The sequence below is a fragment of the Alligator sinensis genome, unplaced genomic scaffold, assembly GCF_000455745.1.
Source record: "Alligator sinensis unplaced genomic scaffold, ASM45574v1 scaffold472_2, whole genome shotgun sequence".
NCBI lineage: Eukaryota > Metazoa > Chordata > Crocodylia > Alligatoridae > Alligator > Alligator sinensis.
The window spans coordinates 1298746-1317787 of NW_005842378.1; the positions used below are offsets into that span (position 1 = coordinate 1298746).

A 19042-nucleotide genomic window follows, 5' to 3' on the forward strand; every position below is an offset into this window, starting at 1 on the left:
TGAGAGTATGTGTAAACACACACCAATTTTAAGTGTTCATTGCTTTCTGAATTCATATTGATTTACATAATATTAGTATATCTTTTTTTCTCCAAACAAACTGGCTTGGTGCTAGATAGGAGGCAGCACAAATATAAGAGGGACTGTGGAACACAATCACAGCAATAAATGATTATTTAATGCATGGGATTTTTGAAGGTTTTTCTTCATCCTAGAATGGTATAGGTAATGTGAGGAAACTTCTCATTCCAACGGTTCGGGGAAAAAAAATCCCAAAGGAAATCATTCAGACCTTCTATAATTAACTTAGTAACAGCAGCAGTTCCCTCACCCAATAGGATTAGAGACCTGTTAATTGCAGGCTCTTAATAGTGCTTAATCTAGTATTTAAAAGCAGCAAGAAACAAGAGGTGAGGCAGGTCTGATGTTCTGATAAATGGTATTTTGTTCTTCTCACTGACTGGTAGGCCATATTGCTTTAACACAGAAATACAAAATAATGTATTGTAATACATTCTTGTCTCTTGAGTCCCCCATTTTAACACAAGCCAAGAAAAAATACAGCAAGTATATCTGATAATATTGACACACAACTGAAAGGCAACACAGTGCCCAATTATTCATCTTAGACATGCATGTCTCAGTGCCAACCAATCAATACATCTGAATGCTGGATGGAAACAGTTAAGCAACTAGAGCAGCTGTGGCAATTTACACATCCTCAGGGTCCCAGCAGACAATCAATACATGAGGAATTCTGGCATGATACAGCACTTACTTTAATTCTTTAATTTAAACAAAGAAATATTTAAGATAAATTAGTGGTTTTTTATATAATTTCATAGCTAATTGAAGACAACATTGTACTGGGAATTAGCAACTCAAGAAATAGTTCCATATCAGAATACAGAAACACACACACACACACACACACACACACACACACACGATTGAGGTCAGGGTGGTCTTGGTTTTGGCTGGGAGTCAGCTGAGGTTAAACAGTTTACCATCCATTTGATAGTTTAGCTCCATTCCGGCTGGAAGCTTGCTGGTGGTCAGATGTAGCATTGCAGCAAGGAGACAGATATATATATTCTAAATTCTAGATATATATATTCTAGATATCTATCTATCTAGAATTTAGAATCCCCTGAGTGGACCTTGTGGCGGCATACAAATTCATAAGGGGAGTGCACTAACCTACTCTACCAGGGGCTGGTTGGGCCACGAGGGATCTTCAGCATAGAGCTAGCCAGCATGTAGCCCCTGCACTTAAGCACCTTCATGCCCCAGCCAGCTTCTCCAGCTCCTCAACATGCATCGCTGAGTTTTTTACTCTGCGCAGGGTAAATTAGTTTACTCTAGTCTAATAGGGGCACACATGTAGGCACTGAGACATTTACAGCACAGCTAATTAGTCTACTGTGCAGTAAACATCTCATTTACACATGCCCATTGTATAGTAAACAGGTAGTATTAGGCCTCAAGGGTGCCTAGACATGAGCAGGGAGGCAGCTCTGATGCACTCTAATTACAGTTCGTCAGAGCAGACTCAATTAATCGAGTCTGCTGGAGTGTGGTAATTACTGTGCTCCAGCAGCCTCCTGCGTCTCATGTAGCAGTATCTCTGTACTTTAAAATGGCAGTGGGGGTGCTCATTGAAAGAGCTTTAGTTCAAGTGCCCCTGCCACCATTTTTAAGTGTGGGGATGCTGGTACACAAGACACTGCCACGCTTTAATTAAAGCAGCTCTCAGAACTGCTATAATTAAAGAACCGCCTTCCCCCCACCACCACCCCAGAGCATATGTAAAACTGCCCCATTATTTAATTAATCTAAAAATGAACCAAAAACTTTGTAATGTCTGCATCATGCAGAACTCTACCATCCAGAAGTCAGGGGGCTATATCACCATTTCCAGAGTCCATAGTTTAGCACTGAATTGCACTTGTTTACACAAGGCTTGAATTCCTCCATGACTTTACTTGGTTTTCTTTCTTCCATCATTAAAACAAAGACATTGTCTTCACTGAGTTTAGATCTGTACCAGATTCCATCCAGTTCCATACTTTCACACCATCATAGACCAGTTCAATGTTTATTTAACAGCAATAGGGGGCAGAAGGCTGGGGCTAATGAGGCTTAGCCCCTCTCAAACTTTCTGCAGCAGCTGGCAACAGCAGCAGCACCATGGCACTACTGTCCCACAGTGCCTGGTGCTACTTGGCATGCAGCTGCTCCTCTGCCACATACAGCACTAGCACACGCTGGGCCCTGCAATGGCCCTGAGGGAGGGTGAGGCGGGGGTCAGATGGGGCTCAGCCTCCCCCCAATAATATTTTCCCCCACCACTTATGTTAATAGCTATGTAAGTTGAGCAGAAAAGTAAGTGAATATAAATATGTATGAGAATAATGGTGATATAGCATACCAGCTTGGTGGACCTTAGTGCTTACATTTTTATTTTAAAAGTCTGAATCACTACAAGATAACACTGCCAGTCATTGGGAACGTAAACTAAGTTATCACAGACATAAAATGGGGAGAATGTATATCAGAAAGAGGAACTAACAAGAGGATGTAATGTAAAGGGAGTAGGTGCTATCAGGATAGAAAAAGCCAAACAGGACTCCTGAAAAGAGGACTCATATATTCTTGCATTATTGTAAGTTGCTTTTCCTGCTGCTACCTTTTACCTTCTCCCCTCTGCTGTAATAAGTTAACTCTTTTTCAAAACCCCTTAAAAGTTAAATTAGTATAGGTGTCAACGCACTGCCAATTACAACCATTTCCTCATTTTCTGATTTGGGTTACATCCAATAAATAATTTACATCCTGAATTTTGAAAAACTCTTCCCTTAGCTCACAACCTTGATGTGATGAAGAGGCTTGTGTGCTACCAATGACCTTCAGAGTGATGCTGTCCGGAGTTTTGTACTCCTGGTAGGGTCACCCATGGTGATAAGGTCAAGGGTGAAGTTTCTAGACTAGTAGTGATCCAAACCCAAAAATAAGAGTCCTCAATAACAGAGCAAGCAGATGAAGCAAGAAATACCTCACAAGAGCGGCAAAGCAAGATGAAAGACACAGTGCAATATGCAGCCTTCCTATATCTAGGTTTTTCTTTTCTTTGGCTCAAGGAATCCTTTGTGCAAAGCATTGTGTGGTTGCTGATGCACAAGATAATCCCCATGTTTTAAGAAGACAAGTGCAGGCACCTTCTTTCAATAGCAACTCCTATGGCAATAGGTATGTGGTGACAGGGGCAGGTATTAGTGATTACCAGAAGCCCCTAGTCATGAACCTGCATGAAGGTGATGTTTGCATGATAGCTGTTTTGTGCTTGGCACTGAGACAGGCACGCAGTTCGGCAACTGCAACCATGACTGACCAGGCCTACTTAGGATCCACTCTGCTCACCTCATATGGAGAGGGGGCTAGAAAAGGTGCCTTAAACATAGGGCATTTCTCATTTCACCTGACTGGAAAATTGCAACCAGTGGGAGCACTCTATCTGGGGTCCAAATCACGTAATGAAGTTTACAACCTGGAACATCCATACTATGATGGACAACACTAACAGTGACTGAGTGTGAAGGACAGTATTAGTGGCCAGAAAATGGGAATGATTTGATATTGGCATTAGGGCTGTGCAGAATTTGAAAGGGTGTTTCATTTCAAAGCTGTTTCAGTGTGTTTCAAACTCGAAACAACAAAACAAAGGCTTTGAAATGAAACAAGGACACTCAAAACATTTTGAAACTTTCAAAATATTTCGAGTTTTGAAGCTGGGCTTGCTGCAGCTAAACAGAAACTAAGGAGAGGGAAGGGGAAGAGGGGAGAAGAACTGCTCTCTGATATTGACATCTAGCTCCCTGTTCGATTCCCCAGCTCTCTGATTGCTTCCCCCAGCACTCTGATCATTTCCCCAGCTCTTCAGCCTGCTGAAACCCAGTGCACAGATCCAGGGGCCTGTTTCCCCTGGGAAGAGCTGGCGAAGCGATCAGAGAGCTGGGGAAAGTGGTCAGAGAGCTGGGGAATTGAACCCCAGGAACTTGTTGGATTCCCCAGCTCCCCAATCTTTCCCTCAGCTCTCTGATCACATACCTCAGCTCTTCCCGGGGGACACAGGCCCCTGGATCTGCATGTGGGATGACACCAGGCTGCTGCTGCTGGTTGGGACTGATGCTGGGCACAGCCCATGCCAAGCACCGGGAAGCTTGGTGCTGCTGCTGGCCACAGCCAGCAGCAGCAGCATGCTGTCATCCCGCACACAGATCCGGGGGCCCACGCCCCCTGGGAGGAGTCTGGCACAGCCCCGCAGCCCTCCCAGGGGACTTGGGCCCCTAGATCTGTGTGTGGGATAGCAGCAGGCTACTGCTGCCAGCTGGGGCCAGCACCAGCACTGGGTTCTTCCCAGTGCTCGGTGCAGGCTGCACTGGGCAGACTCGGGTGTTGGCATTGGCCCCAGCTGGCAGTGGCAACATGCCATCATCTCACAAACAGGCTTGGGGGCCTGAACCCCGCAGGAAGAGTCTGGCACAGCCCTGCAACCCTCCTGGGGGTCGTGGGCCCCCAGATCTGCACGCGGGATGACAGCAGGCTGCCGCTGCCAGCAAATGATACAGGTTTTGCTTTGAACAGTTTGAGGTGCAGTGTCCCAGGAACCCCTGCACCTATCTCCTTGAAACATGGCAGGTTTCATGCAGGTTTCAGAAGGGGCTACCATCTCTGCAATCTTCATCCAAATCAGTCAAGAAATGAGAAAGTTATAGGTATTTTCATGATTCCCCATTATAGCCTATGAGTGAAATGTTGAAACGCATTGAAACAGTTTCAACTAAACGAAACAGAACAGTGCTTTGAAACTAAATGAAATGAAACAACGAAATGAAACACTGTCCCTTTGAAACAGCAAAATGGAAGTTGAAATGAAACGGTGCTGTTTCACACAGCCCTACTTGACATTGCTGTGCTTAGTAAGACATGCAGGAGAAAGGCAGCTCACAGAGAACAGTGGTGGCTATACCTTCTTTTAAAAAGGAAAAACTGAAAGGCAGACACATCCAACAGTGCTGGTTTTGTTATCAAGACTAGGATTGTTATTTGGATGCTGAAATGTACAGTTGGCATTAAAGAGCATCTCATGACCCTTCATCTTCAAATGACCAACAGACAACATGCAACAGTTATCAGTGCATATGCCCCAACCCTAAGTTCTATTCTAAACACAACCAAATCCTGTCATCTGTACCCCTTGAAAATCAGAACCTTCATATTCATTGTTTTTTGAGCCTCATACACATTAAGAAAACCCATGAAACCCCTGAAAAAATTTGCAAGCCTTTTTGTTTCAGTTTACTTAAGGAGTTACAGGAAGATGTCTAAAAGCAAGCAAAGAAGGGGAAGGAGTGTCATAAAAGCCAAGGCCTGTCAGAAGTGTGCTGCAATGTTAAGAAAAACAAGCAAAAGCCTCTCGTCAAAGAACCTTTCCCTTGAGACAGGAAGAACTGCTCCAAACCAAGTCTTAAACTAAAACTGGATTTGATGGAAATGGTTGTATAATTACAATTGTTCTGGAAAATTCAAGTATAGATTTAGGTTTTTTTAATTTATTTCAATTTCTCTAAGAAAATCTGGGAGCCAAATTATCTTCTCACTTATACTTATTGCCCCAATGGTGAACCTACTACAGTACTCCTAGAATTAGAGAGATTAGAAAATAGTCCCACATATGATAGCCAAGCCAGAATATAACTTCACAGGTTGACTCCAGATTTGCAGCAGTCTTATGACACCCATTTTCGGAAATAGTAGGCCTGACTTTCCTGTCTAGTTTTATCAGGGTGTAACTGAATTTCTTTCAATATAACAAGTGATTTACACTGGTACAAGGAAGAAGAACGTTGGGCCTATTGGCCATGTCCGGATGTGCGTGGACATTTGGCTCCCTGGGGACACACTTTGTACCGCTGCTAGTTGTTTCTGGGGAAGACCCATGCCATGCACACTCTAGCAAGCGGCAAGTTACTCCAGGTGGGGTAGGGGAGGCTGGGGCCTCCTGGAGCTGCAGCCACGTCATTCCTGCCACATGGAGCCTAGCCAGCAGCAGAGTATGGCTCTGGCTTTGGGCTTCCAGTGCAGAGAACAACAGAACATGCGGTGTGTGGCGCTGCAGACATGTCAGCTGTGTCACATTCCTTACAGCCACACTCGTCTGGATGTGGCCATTGAGTCTATAGGAATTTAAAACTTGAGGCTAAATAATTGGTACATAAATTTATAGCAATATAATGAAATGTTCTAATTTTAGATGATTTAAGGGTTTTCCCTATTAAAGTATGCCATGAACTTTCCATGAGGTAAACCTGGGATAACGACATAAAGAATCAGGATAACTGACTTGGCTATTGATTTTAGTGACACAATATAGATATAGAATAACTTCACTAATGTATCATGTTTAGTAATTTATATCTGTGTGACAAAGAGCTAAATCTGTCCCCTTGGCCCCAGTGCATTTGCTATTCCAATTTTAGCATGATGAAATTTAGGTTATATTGACACTGAAGTCAGAGCAGAGACTGCAATGTATTGTAGGGTACCACTTTACATTAGCTAGCTCAGACACAGATAATCATTTAGACACAGAAACATGAACTCTATACTAGCTAATTTACTCCAGTAAGAAGCAAACAAAGGCTGCCACAGTAAAGGACTCAGGATACAAAATAAAACCAGCATCATCATCTATCAAAGCTATATTTTACCATGCTGGACTTCTCATTATATCTGTGTATATATTTGGCATAATATACTGTATTTACTGAAATGCAAGATGAGGTCCTCCCATCAATATGTGGGTAAAAGCCTCATCTTGGATTCAAGTACCAGCTAGGGCAGGCAGCTGCTGCAGCAGATTAGGAACAAAAAAGTTGAGCGTGTACTCTAATAGTGGCAGAATTTATACAACATTGTGTCTTCTTCTAGTTACCTAGAAATTTATATTTAACCTATTACCCATGATGCCTGGATGTCTTATTTAGCAACGGTCTGTGAAATAATGGATATATGTCAGCTGTGCAGATATTCACTTTTTACTGCAACTGCCAGATTTTAAAACATTTTCATTATTTTAATAGAATTAAAATAGCACATAGCACCCCCTTATAAAATGCTGAGCATCTTGCTACTGGCTTCATGTGGATTAAGCATTCACACCTCATGTAAATGTTCGGGCTTGCATCATGAAGGTCTTTCTGTTTTCATAGAGCATGTTTCCAAATTATTTACCTATTTCCACAATTCTGTAGTTTTTTCAGGTAGGAGTCACTGAACTTGGGGTTTGTAAACCCAGGTTTGCAATCTTTTGTACTCATATGTTCCACTGTTAAACTGATATCAGCAGAGAAGCACTAACACTCTTTTTGGCTTGGAGTAGTTATACTAACTTGGGGTCTACCTCCTACAGGCAGCAGTATGTGAAATGTTGAACTTTGGTGTTTGTCTTTGCCATGCCCTTTTTGGGAGGATACTCATAGGCCTCTCTACACATTACAGGTATCACACAATTAACTGGTTAATTGAGCAATTACCTTGAGAGCAGCTGCACATGCGAAGTAGCTATCATGCCATAAAAAGATCCAACAAGCTATAAAGCTAGACCTCAAAAATGTGCAGTAACTTTATAGCTGATTGCTACAGAGCTTTAATTTGTGTGCATAGCAGGGTCTCCCCTGAATCTGGGAGCTGGTTCCCAGCCACAGGGGTGTACCATGCACAGCCAGGGCTGGGAGTCCTGCAACTGAGGAGACACATAGCCCCAGCTGCTGCCGACTCCGGTTCCCGGCAACTGGGGTCCACAGCTGCCCTGGGGGTGCGTAAAACCCCTGCAGCTGGGGAATCGTGGATCAACTGAGGGGATTCCCAGCTGCAGGAGCTTGATTATGCAGATTGTGCATTAAATCCCATCAGGGGTGTACTTGGTAGCTGTGTTGGTCTGAGACAAAAAGACATACAAAAAACTAGAACTCTTGGTTCCAAAATGATACCTTTTATTAGACCAACTGGAAAATGGCAAGAAAATTGTCCTTTTCTGCAAGCTTTCGGGATCAAAGTCCCTTCGTCAGGCTCTGGGAAAAGTGTTGATGGTACAAGATGGTAAAAAGTCCCCATAGGTCGGAAATAAACTTCATTTTTGCAGAGGGAGCTGAAGATGGAAGTCTGTCCCTCTGGGTCCATGACAGCGCCTTTACCTGTGCATGTAGAGAGGCTAGTGGATTGAGAGACCAGGCATATCCTTTTGTTTGGTGATTTATTTGTGGTAACACCTAAATGCTTAGATAAGCAGGGTCCTTATTCTGCTAGATGCTTTGCAAACTTACTGAGTTTCACATAGGAACTCAATTAGGACCAAATTCTCCATATGTTTTCTTTATTTCAAATGGCTCTGGATAAGAAGCTTGCTCTGCTCATCATTGGACTGCCTCAGTCTGGCCCAATCTCTATTTTTAGTTTCTTGAACAAAGCATCACTCTTTATGACTGGCCTCAGACAACTCTCTCAGTCTTTCACTTTGGGGTTTGCCCTTTCTCTAGCATTTGCCAACTGTTGGCCTTTCCTGAAGTGTGAACCCCTTTCTAGCTCCCTTGACTATCTAGTTCTCCACAGTCAGTGGGTCCCTTCCAGACCTGCGGTCTTCTGTCCCCTTTGTTGTGTTGTTCCCTGGGCTTACTTGGCCCTCAACATAGTTCACTGGGCCCCATGTCAGTCATGCCTCAAGCCTATTGGGCCCCCTGTCAGCTCTGCCCCTCATTCACTAGGCCTCTTGTTGGTCTTACCATGGGTTCACTGGGCGCTCAGCGGGGGCACATAGCCCCCTGTGCCACCCCTATGCATCACCTATACAATTAGCAGTCTCACACTGGGCCCTAAGCCCGCAACTCAAAATCAGAGTACCTTCCTAGGCACACACAATAGCTTTCCTTCTTCCCTACAGCTATACCATGCCTTGCAGCCCAAATGGTTAACAAGATGCTCCAAACTAGAGCACTTGCATCCTCTCTCTATCAGCTGGTTTTCTCCAGCTCTCTGGGGTACTAACATTTGTCTAAATGTTCTTTTAGCAGCCCATGTTCACAAGAACTCAAAGTTCAAAGCCAGCCCCCATTGCCTGGTTCAGAATCCCTGCTTATAGTACCCTGGGCTTCACCCTATCCAGTCACATGGTCTCCTGAACTGGGCATAGGGGTTTGCTCTCAGTTCATTAATCAGTCTGCTCCTCTCTGCAGCAGTCTGCTCATCTGCACTTCAACACTAAGTTACCTGCTTGTAACACTGCCCTAGTAGTAGTTTATTGCAGGGCAGTTTGCTCCCAGTCCATCACTTGCAATTCTGTAGCTTCTGCCCCATATTCCCTGGGCTGCTTACTTGGCCCCTAACTCCGTTGCCTGAACCAGCCTGAAGCTCCATGCTGCCGTCTCACTCTTTAAGTAACAGGAGTTATGAGCCTCTGTTACAGCACTCAATTCAAAACAGTGGCAATTCCTAGTGTTTTAGTACTTGAGTTTACAACCTTAACAAAATTATTTTAACATAATTTGTGTGTGTAACTTCCTAGGTTTTAAAAAAACAAAACTAAACTAAAATACCCCGGAAATTCCATGTGACAACAGCCTGACACCTGCATGATTAATTATCATGGCTAGGGTTAGAAATTACACAAACTAGTATTAGTGATTTAAAACCAGTTCAGATCTGTAACGCAACAGAAGTTCAGTACACATAAACTACTTTCAAAATGGTCAAAACCAATTTAAGATAAACCTGGATGGATATATTATCAGACTTAACTGATTTAGGTCAAATCAGTTTATTGAACTTCTGTCCCAGATCCCCTCCAGATGCAAATCAATTCGCAGTCTCCCAGCATCCCAGGATGCTTTGCACCTCCCCTGCAAGTGCCCTCTCACAGGCTGGGCAGGCTAGCCTTGGCCAACTGTAGTGTCTCCCTGCTTCTGGCCTGGGCCCCTGTAGGTATTGGCTGCATTTCTGGAATCAAAAGTGAATGTCTATGCACTTGCTTGTTGGTTCAATCTACACAATTTAGACTAACCTGTGAGGACTGAATCAATTTAGCTTCGGGCTTTTTGAATGGCTGTACTTAGCTCATGGGTGGAGCCTTGGGTTCCATTCCAGCTTTTGGATTGGTACTGACTCCCTTCTGTCCCTTTCCCTAAAGGTTAATCTCCAGCCTGTCTCCAACCTACATGTAATACAGGTTAGCCTTCCAAATACTTGCATAGTCCTACTGTTTTCTTTCTTTGTTCATTATCTGTTTGTCCTATTGTTACTTCCTTCTGTTTGTCACAGTGCTAATAAGAACCTGCATGCATCTCTGATACAAAATTAATATTAAAATTAAAGGTAACTGTATGCATAAGTACTTGCAGGCTTGTGTTCATATGCTCTGTAATGCTTGGAATTTATCTTTAACTGTACTGCAAAATTCCATTCATATTTATGGAATATATATATCTATATCAATAAGAAACAAATATTAAGAACAGTAACCTAGCCTTATAACTAAATATGATGTGGGCTTTTGTGTTTCAGAATAACCATTTTTCTGACTTTGTGGACAAACAAACTGGCTACACAACTATCAACATGCTGGCAATGCCTGTCGTGCAGGGTAAAGAGGTTCTTGCTGTTGTGATGGCAATTAACAAATTAAATGCCCCTGAATTCTCTAAGGAGGATGAAGAGGTAACTGCAGACAAAAAAACCAAACAAACCAGGAATACAATTGTTACTGTAATAACTAATCTGACAATCTCATTCTTGATTTCCTATGTTTTGTCTTATTTGTGTTCTCTATCAATTCCAGGTCTTTAAAAAATACCTCAATTTTGTTTCTCTTGCCATAAAACAAAATCATATCACATATCTTCACAGTTTTGAATCCCGAAGAAGTCAGGTAAAGAAATATTTAATTATAGCCTTAATTTGTTTTTCTTAAATGAAATTATTACTTTTATAAATTTTCACACTGTTCTAGAGACAACATATAAAAATAAACAGTATATATTTGTTAGGTGAGAATGGTGTCAGCATACATTAATCATTCAACCTTTAATAGCTGTGACTCATGAGGTTATGTTTTTGCTTTCATTCTATTCCCCACTTAAGTATTACCCCTTTTTTCATTTATTTTCAACAGATGCTTTTGTGGTCTGCCAACAAAGTATTTGAAGAACTTACAGATATTGAGCGACAGTTTCACAAAGCTCTATACACTATCCGAATGTATTTGAATTGTGAAAGGTATTCTGTTGGTCTGCTGGACATGACCAAAGAGAAGGTAACCATTATTTTACACGTTACTTTAATATGTTTAAATTATTTAGCTAATAATCATCATAAAAATTACTTCTCTACATAATCTGTCTGTCATGGATATTTATAACATACCTCTCAAAATGATCACTGTGTTATGCTTTCTAAGTATGATACCAGACTGCAAGAGGCATGTTCTGTGCTAGACTCAGAAAAATCACAAAAATTACATGGGAGACATATAAAAGCAGGGTAGGTATCTATCCAAAATTAACACAAGGCTTAATCCTTTAGCCCTTATTCACATGAGTAATTTCATGTGAATACAGTTTAGAGATTAGGCTCCATGTTCTTTCGGGCGGTTTTCTATCCACATTCAATCCAAAAGTCAACATTAAGCACTGGATTTTACATTATTCTCCAACTTGGAAAATTTTTGCCTGATATTTATTCATCATTGCTTTCTTAATACTAAGCATACCACATATGGCTAGGGAGGAGGAAAGGACAGCATTACAGCCATGGATTTCAGGTTATCTGTCAATATATAACTGTATTGTAACTTCTTTTATTAGCTTGTGTGTGGTTTTATTCTTAGGAATTCTATGATGAATGGCCAATCAAGCTGGGAGAATTAGAGCCGTATAAAGGCCCAAAGACACCAGATGGCAGAGTAAGTATAAAATATTTCTATTTATGAAGAATAACATTTGGAATGCCTTTGTATAGGTTTCTACATGCAAAGGTTTCTATATGTTCTCCTCTTTTATTTAGGAAATTCACTTTTATAAGATTATTGACTATATTTTACATGGAAAAGAAGAAATCAAAGTCATTCCGTAAGTATTCATTATCAGCTTAATTGTGTAGTAATTAGCTACACTACTTAGACAAAACAACATTTATGTCCATATTGCTAATTTACTCTCATTCCTTTTCTAAAGGACACCTCCTGCAGACCACTGGTGTCTAGTCAGTGGGTTGCCGACATATGTTGCTGAAAATGGATTTGTAAGTTAAATGCAAAAATAAAAGTGACATGTTATGAAATATTTTAATCATAGAGCATGTATCTATACATGCCGTTAAGATGACGTGATAAACGCTGGCACAGTTTGCACTAGAGTTTATCATGTCACCTTAATAGCACGTTTAGATGTTCAAACTGCTGAGGTCCAGGGCATACATGCAGATGCTGTGCCCCAAACTGCAGCAATTTGAGCTGGGGCAGAACAGCCCCGAAGGGCCAGCCCTGGGCTCCAAGAGGCAGCAGCAGGCAGTGGAGGGGTTGTCTTGTGCCCCAGCATGCAGAGCCCTATGGCTAGGCAGCAGGCAGGAGTCTCGCCCCTTGCTGCATAGGCTGACTGGGCACAATATATGCCCAGGTCAGCATTTACATGTGCATTTGGTGAAGTTATTTTCATCACAGTAAGATAATACTGTCCCTGACAGTTCTGTTTTACTGTGGCAAAAATTAGTTTGCTGTGGTCTAATAGCTTCACATGTGTAGACTGATTTTTACAATGCAGCAACTTGATTTACTGTGCAGTTAAGTGCATGTGTAGATTCACTCAGAAAGTCCCAAAGCTGTTAAAAACTTTTGAAAGCCAAATGATTGGAAATACAATAAGTGCATACATGGGAATATCATGCCAGCTCTAGCATCATGCAGCCCTGGAGAGTGGTTGAACTAATTAATGACTGGAAGGAACAAGCCTCTGTACAGATGACCTGGGACCCGGGGTAGGGGGGGGGTGGGGGTTGCTATACTCATTGCTTGAATTCAGTTTAGACATCCTAACAACACAACAATCAATCAGCAGCTTAGCAAACAAAAACCTGTAGAGCTTTCTGTTAAGTCCTCGTATGGGATTATAACTAAAAAGATATGGTTTGGCCCCAAATCAATACAGAACCAAGGCTCCTAATGGTGCAAGTTACTGTCTATCAGACAAGATATAGGCCTCAGCACATCCTAGTTAGTCCTGTTCCTAAAGCACTTTTTGTAACACGAGGATTTAATTTTTTGCTCATGTTTTTCTTTTCCCAATATTAACTGTGCAGTTTTAAGTTGCATACAATATCTTTACTTTTTCCCCACCACTCACATGAAGTCTTATTGCACATTCTTAAATAGCTACTATGGTTAGTAAAATGCATTATGAGGCACTATGAAAAAGGACGGGTACGGTCAGTACTTCAAAATACATACAATAGAAGAGCTAATTATATTATAATAACAACATTGTGATATTTGTAAAATGATGTGGTCCGCTAGAAAATAAATGTGCATTTTTAAAGTGGACTCAAGTATGTATACACCATCTAAATGATGTTCTTCTCTTTTTCTTCATACCATAGATTTGTAATATGATGAATGCAGCAGCAGATGAATATTTTCAATTTCAGGTAATATCTTCATAGTTCTTTTACTGTAATTATTATAAAGCAAAAAAACGTAAAAACGTATTTTTTTTTACTTACAGTAAAAAAAAGGATTATACATTCACACAAATTCATTGCCATGGCCAATAATTTTGTTATTGTATTTTATTTATGATCTTTTTGTCCCTACTATTGCATTTGCAATGAGTATAAAACATTGTATTACTATTTTTAAAGAAATATGCAGTATTTACTGCTTTTCGGCTTCGTTTGCAGAAAGAACCTGTGGATGAAACAGGCTGGCTTATCAAAAATGTCCTTTGTTTGCCCATTGTCAACAAAAAGGAAGAAATTGTGGGAGTAGCTACATTTTACAATAGGAAAGATGGGAAACCATTTGATGAATTTGATGAACAGATCACCGAAGTAAGTTTAAGAAAATGAAATATATCCAAGTAATCATGTGTTGCTCAGCAAAATCTGATTTTTATAAACACTCAGTTTGATTTATTAAAATATTTTTACACTGAAAATTTGATACGTTTTTCATTACAACAGTTATGATAGATGATTTTTTTCATTGATGAACAGAGAAATCTGATACAATATAAAATCATTCCAACAAACAAAACCCCCCTTAATATTAGATTTTCTACCCATAGTCAATATCCTTTTGTTGACCCAGAAAGGTATTACTGTATCAATTTATACCAATAATATTTATCATTATGTCACAAGTATAAGGCCAATCAATGCATCCCACTTCAAAAGTCCAGATCCTGTGAAGAGCTCCATGCAAGCCAAGTCTATACTTGTGGTATCAGTGGGCTCCCGCATGGGTGGAAAATGTCCATCCTTATATTAGGAAAAAAACTTAATTTTTAGGGTTCGCATTCCTCTCTTCAAAATGGGGATAATGCTACCCCCATTGTATGGATGCTGAAAGGAAAAATATAGTAATTTATGAGGTGTTCAGAAACTGCATTAATGAACAGCACATATATACCCTTCTTCTAATTCTTTATATTAAAGGGTGCTCTATCAAAAACTGATTTTTCTTTAAAAAATTCCAGCTGCCAGTTTCCCTTTAATATGAAACCAACTGTGTTGCCACTTTATTATCCTTCCTCTGCTTGGTTCCAGACTCTTACACAGTTCCTGGGGTGGTCTGTTTTAAATCCTGACACATATGACAAAATGAATAAGCTTGAGAACAGAAAAGACATCGCTCAGGAAATGCTCATGTACCAGACAAAAGCCACACCGAATGAAGTTGAATCCATACTAGTGAGTGTCTGCCGCAGTACCACGGAGCAGAACTAGGAATCTTACTGCACTGAAACTTAATTTTTCTTCCATTTTCAATTTTAGAACTACAAAAATAAATTAAATGAGGATTACATTGAAAACTGCGATGAGAAAGATCTCGTCAGAATTTTGGTAAGTAGTTAAATCTTAAAGATCCAAATAGTATATTTACTTTAGATAGTGAGAGATTGCCAGACACTATATACTATAGTGGAGTAAAGTACTCTGCCACAATGCTTGTGTAGACAGTGATGGGTTTGGCTGAGGCATGAGGGTGCTATAGTGTGGGGCTGCCTGCCAGCTAGCCCTGCACTATAGCACCATTGTGCCCCAGCCAACTCCTCCATAGCACAATAAGCTGGGGCAGATCAGCTTTGGGCTGGCAGGTTGACCCTGGGCTCCCCTGCAGCAGGGGCTGTGCCACCCTGACTCAACATGCTGTGGTCATCGGCATATGTGTAAACGCTGTGCCTGGGAGCAATAAACTCTGGCATTTATTCAGGCATATGAATTTCACATGTAGATGACCCTTTATTGATCAAGTGGAATTGAACCAGTCAGGCAGAATTATATTAATATTCTGACTCAAAGATAATGTAACAAATTCTGCATTTGACTGTGTGGTGATATCCCCTAACTGCTTTGCTTGCTCTACTGATCTTCAGATGTGGATAAATAGGACATACAGCAACATCAGAAACTAGTATAAAGTGAATGTTCACAAAGTAAAGATCACATATCTGTAAGTGTAGGGCACAGGAAACAATTGCTAACAGTAGAACTGCTTTACATGATACCTTTGAAAAATCTAAATCAGTTAGAGAGAGAAGGAGAACAAGGATGTTACTGGAGAAATTTGTTAGAGGCTCCAGAATAAACAGTGACTAAAGATGTAGGACGGGGCAGGCAATTATTTTTGGTGGAGGGTCACTTCCCAAGTTTTGCCAAGCTGTCGTGGGCTGTAAGGGTAGCCTGGCCCCTTGACAAGTGCCCTGCCCTCTGGTCACCATCTTGGGACTGGAAGTCCCACCCCTTAACCCCTGACCTTTGCCACCAAAAGTCCCTCCCCGTGCCCCTAGAAGTACTCCTTTCAGTAAGGGGGCTTGCCATCTCAGAACCAGAAAAATACCAAATTATATTCTAAAAATCAAACGTACTACAATGTTCATGAATTTGATTTCAAAAATATTTTTGTCCTGATTTACATATGTTTGTGTAGTATACATAGAGGTGATTGTATAATAGGTTAAAATGAAGTCTTACTCTTATATATCGGGGGAAGGGTGTGGGGGTATGGCTGGGTGGGTAAAGGTTTGTTGGGGGCTGTGGGGGGAGGGTGTGTGGGGGGTGGATAGGCATGGGAGGTGGGGGTGAGCATGTGTGTGTGTGTGTGGTTAGGTAAAGAGCTTGTGGGGGGCTGTGAGTGTGTGGGGGGGAGGGGGGCTGAGGAGGGTTGTGGCATGTGTGGAGGGGGAGGGGTTGCCTCCCCTGTCTATCTCTGCCCCCCGTGGCAGGCAGAGCCCTTGCCAGCACTCCTCCAAGCCCAGGCTCCACACTTTTGCCAGTTCTGGCCCCAGGTCACCAGCATGGGCCCCGTGCTCCCACTTGCTGCCCCTTCCCCCTCCTGTCTGCCACTGATGCCCTTCTCCTGCCACTTCCCCATCCCCGCCCAGCTCTCCACTCTGGCACCACGTCCCAGCTGTATGGCCAAGACCACAGGACACAGCAGGAGCTGGACCAGCCCAGCCAGCACAGCATGGGGCCAGCCAAAAATCAGAGGCCAGACCAGCTCCTGCGGAGTCCTGCAGCCTAGCAGTGCAGCTGGGAACCATGTGGTGCCAGAGAGGCAGGTGACCAGATGGGGAGCAACAGCATCAGGCAGGAAAGTGAGAAAAGGTGGAAGCAGGCAGCAAGGGAGCAGCAGTGAGCAGGCATGCAGGAGCGCAGCAGCAGCTAGGCAGGAGTACGGGGCCCGCGCTTATGCACCAGGCCAGCACCGGCAGGGACCCAGCGCAGGGTGGCAGGACTGTGGGGCCCAGGCAAGCAGGAGCTCTGAAGCCAGGCTGGGCTGCGCCAGCAGGGAGAGGTGGGAGCCAGTTTGGTTCCAAAGAGCCTCTCCAGGCCATGCCCGGCCAGTGCTGACCTTGGCTCACCAGCACAAGCCCTGCACTCCTGCCCAGCTGTTGCTGTGCTCCCATGTGCTTGCTCGCTGACACTCTCCCACCACCTGCCACCGCCATTTCCCCATTTTCCTGCCTGCCACTGCCACCACTCCTCTCCACCCTCCCACCCACTGCTCCAGCACCACATGGTTCCCAGCTGCAGTACTGGGACCTCAGGAGCCGCCCCAACCTCCCCTACCTTGCACAATTGCCCCAGTCCTTTCCTGCCTCTCCCCCTCCCCCTTATTATCTGAAATTTTCTCACCAGTGGAGGGAGGCAGGAGCAGCCCCAGGGGCCCAGGCCAGAAGCCTCTGCTAGGTGAGGTGGGGGTGAGGGCAGGGACGGGACCCAGTGGGGCTTGCTGCTGTGGCTGCTGGGTCCTGCCACTGGTTCCTATTGCCTTGTCATCTTGGGTCCGGACAAATATTTATTTTCTAAATAAACCCGCAGGCTGGGTAGAATGGCCTGGCAGGGCAAATCCAGCCTGTGGGACATATTTTGCCTGCCCTGATGTAGGAGACAATGAGGCTAATAGCACAACTCTTATTTTGCTAGACAGATAGCACAGATGAGTTGCACCAGGAATTTAGTATTTTTATTTCTTTGTAGTGTTGTAATGCCTAGACACCCTAGTCATGAATGTGTGGTACAATACACAACTGTATAAACATGAGCTATTTTATATCACAGTGGGCATGTTTACACATGCATGTACTGTGCAGTAAGTTACTGCACAGTAAGTGCTTTTACGCCAGAGTTTACATGTGAAAACATTACCACACAGTAATGCTGCGTGTGGAATGACTTGAGTCTAAAGCTAGTCCTGAGTCAGTCCACACAAACAGGGTTACTGCCTGAACAGTAAGGCACATGTAGACACCTTACTGTTCAGTAACTCTGTCTGTGGGGAGGCGCTGCCACATGGTGGTGTCCTGCCACTCCAGGTCTGGGCAGAGCTGCTTTAGGAGGTCCAGGAAGGTGACCTGGGTTACGTAGAACACCTCCAGACACTGCTTGTCATCCAAGGTGGCCTGGATGATGTGCAGCCACCTGTCCTGGCTGACCCAGTGGGCCCAGAGGTGGCAGGGCTGCAGGCCAAGGAGGGCATGGACAGCCTCAGCGGTGGCATCCAAGAACACATCAGCAGCATCCCTGTTGGGGTCCGGCCAGCAGGACAGGGTCTAGGTGGCAGCTGTGTGGTGGCAGCAGCAACCCTAGGATGGTACAACACAGCTGGGCAGCAGTCACTGTGTGTGGGGGATCTGGCTAGACCCAGATGACTGTGGGCCAGTTAGCAGTTGGTATGGCAGGTCAGCAGGGCCAGCACAGCAGCCTGCAGGAGCCTGGGGCACTGGGCATCACTGTCAGGGGCAGCGGCTGGAGCAGCCACGGTGCGGTGAGGTAGAGGTGACAGCAATACTGCTGCCGCATGCTGCCCCCATGCTCTGCATGCTGCTCCTGGCCAGAAATCCAGCTGGCCAGGGAGCGGGACTGGCTCTTAAAGATGGTCGCTGGCTGCAGGCAGCTGTGGCCAGAGCCTCCAGCTCTTCCCCCTGGCAGCAGGGCCCCAGGAAGCAGGAGCAGTTTGCTGCCATGAGCAGCAAATCTATTCCCACTTCCCTGCACATGTAGATGCCTGTCCAGGAGTGTTTACCGTATTTTCACACATATATCCCGTGGGGTATACACGATTTTGCAAAAAAAATGGATGGGTGCGGGCTATACGGGGGTGTGGGCTATCCACAAACTTTTTTCCCCCGCAGGGCCAGGGCCGGGGCCCAGCTGCGCTGCTACCACTGCGGTAGCTGGGGCCGGGGCCGGGGCCAGGCTGTGCTGCTGCTGCCACTGC

At 43.6% G+C, this 19042-nt stretch overlaps 1 protein-coding gene across 1 annotated transcript in view; it reads left to right on the plus strand.

Annotated features, from left to right (window-relative positions):
• PDE6C (phosphodiesterase 6C) overlaps window positions 1–19042 on the plus strand; it is a 39593-nt gene that overhangs the window by 4085 nt on the left and 16466 nt on the right. The window contains exons 2-11 of the mRNA XM_025210890.1: window positions 10615–10767; window positions 10889–10978; window positions 11222–11362; window positions 11936–12010; window positions 12112–12176; window positions 12282–12348; window positions 13699–13746; window positions 13999–14148; window positions 14866–15009; window positions 15094–15162. Of these exons, the coding sequence (XP_025066675.1) occupies window positions 10615–10767; window positions 10889–10978; window positions 11222–11362; window positions 11936–12010; window positions 12112–12176; window positions 12282–12348; window positions 13699–13746; window positions 13999–14148; window positions 14866–15009; window positions 15094–15162 (1002 nt within the window). The remainder of the gene's footprint in view (window positions 1–10614; window positions 10768–10888; window positions 10979–11221; window positions 11363–11935; window positions 12011–12111; window positions 12177–12281; window positions 12349–13698; window positions 13747–13998; window positions 14149–14865; window positions 15010–15093; window positions 15163–19042) is intronic.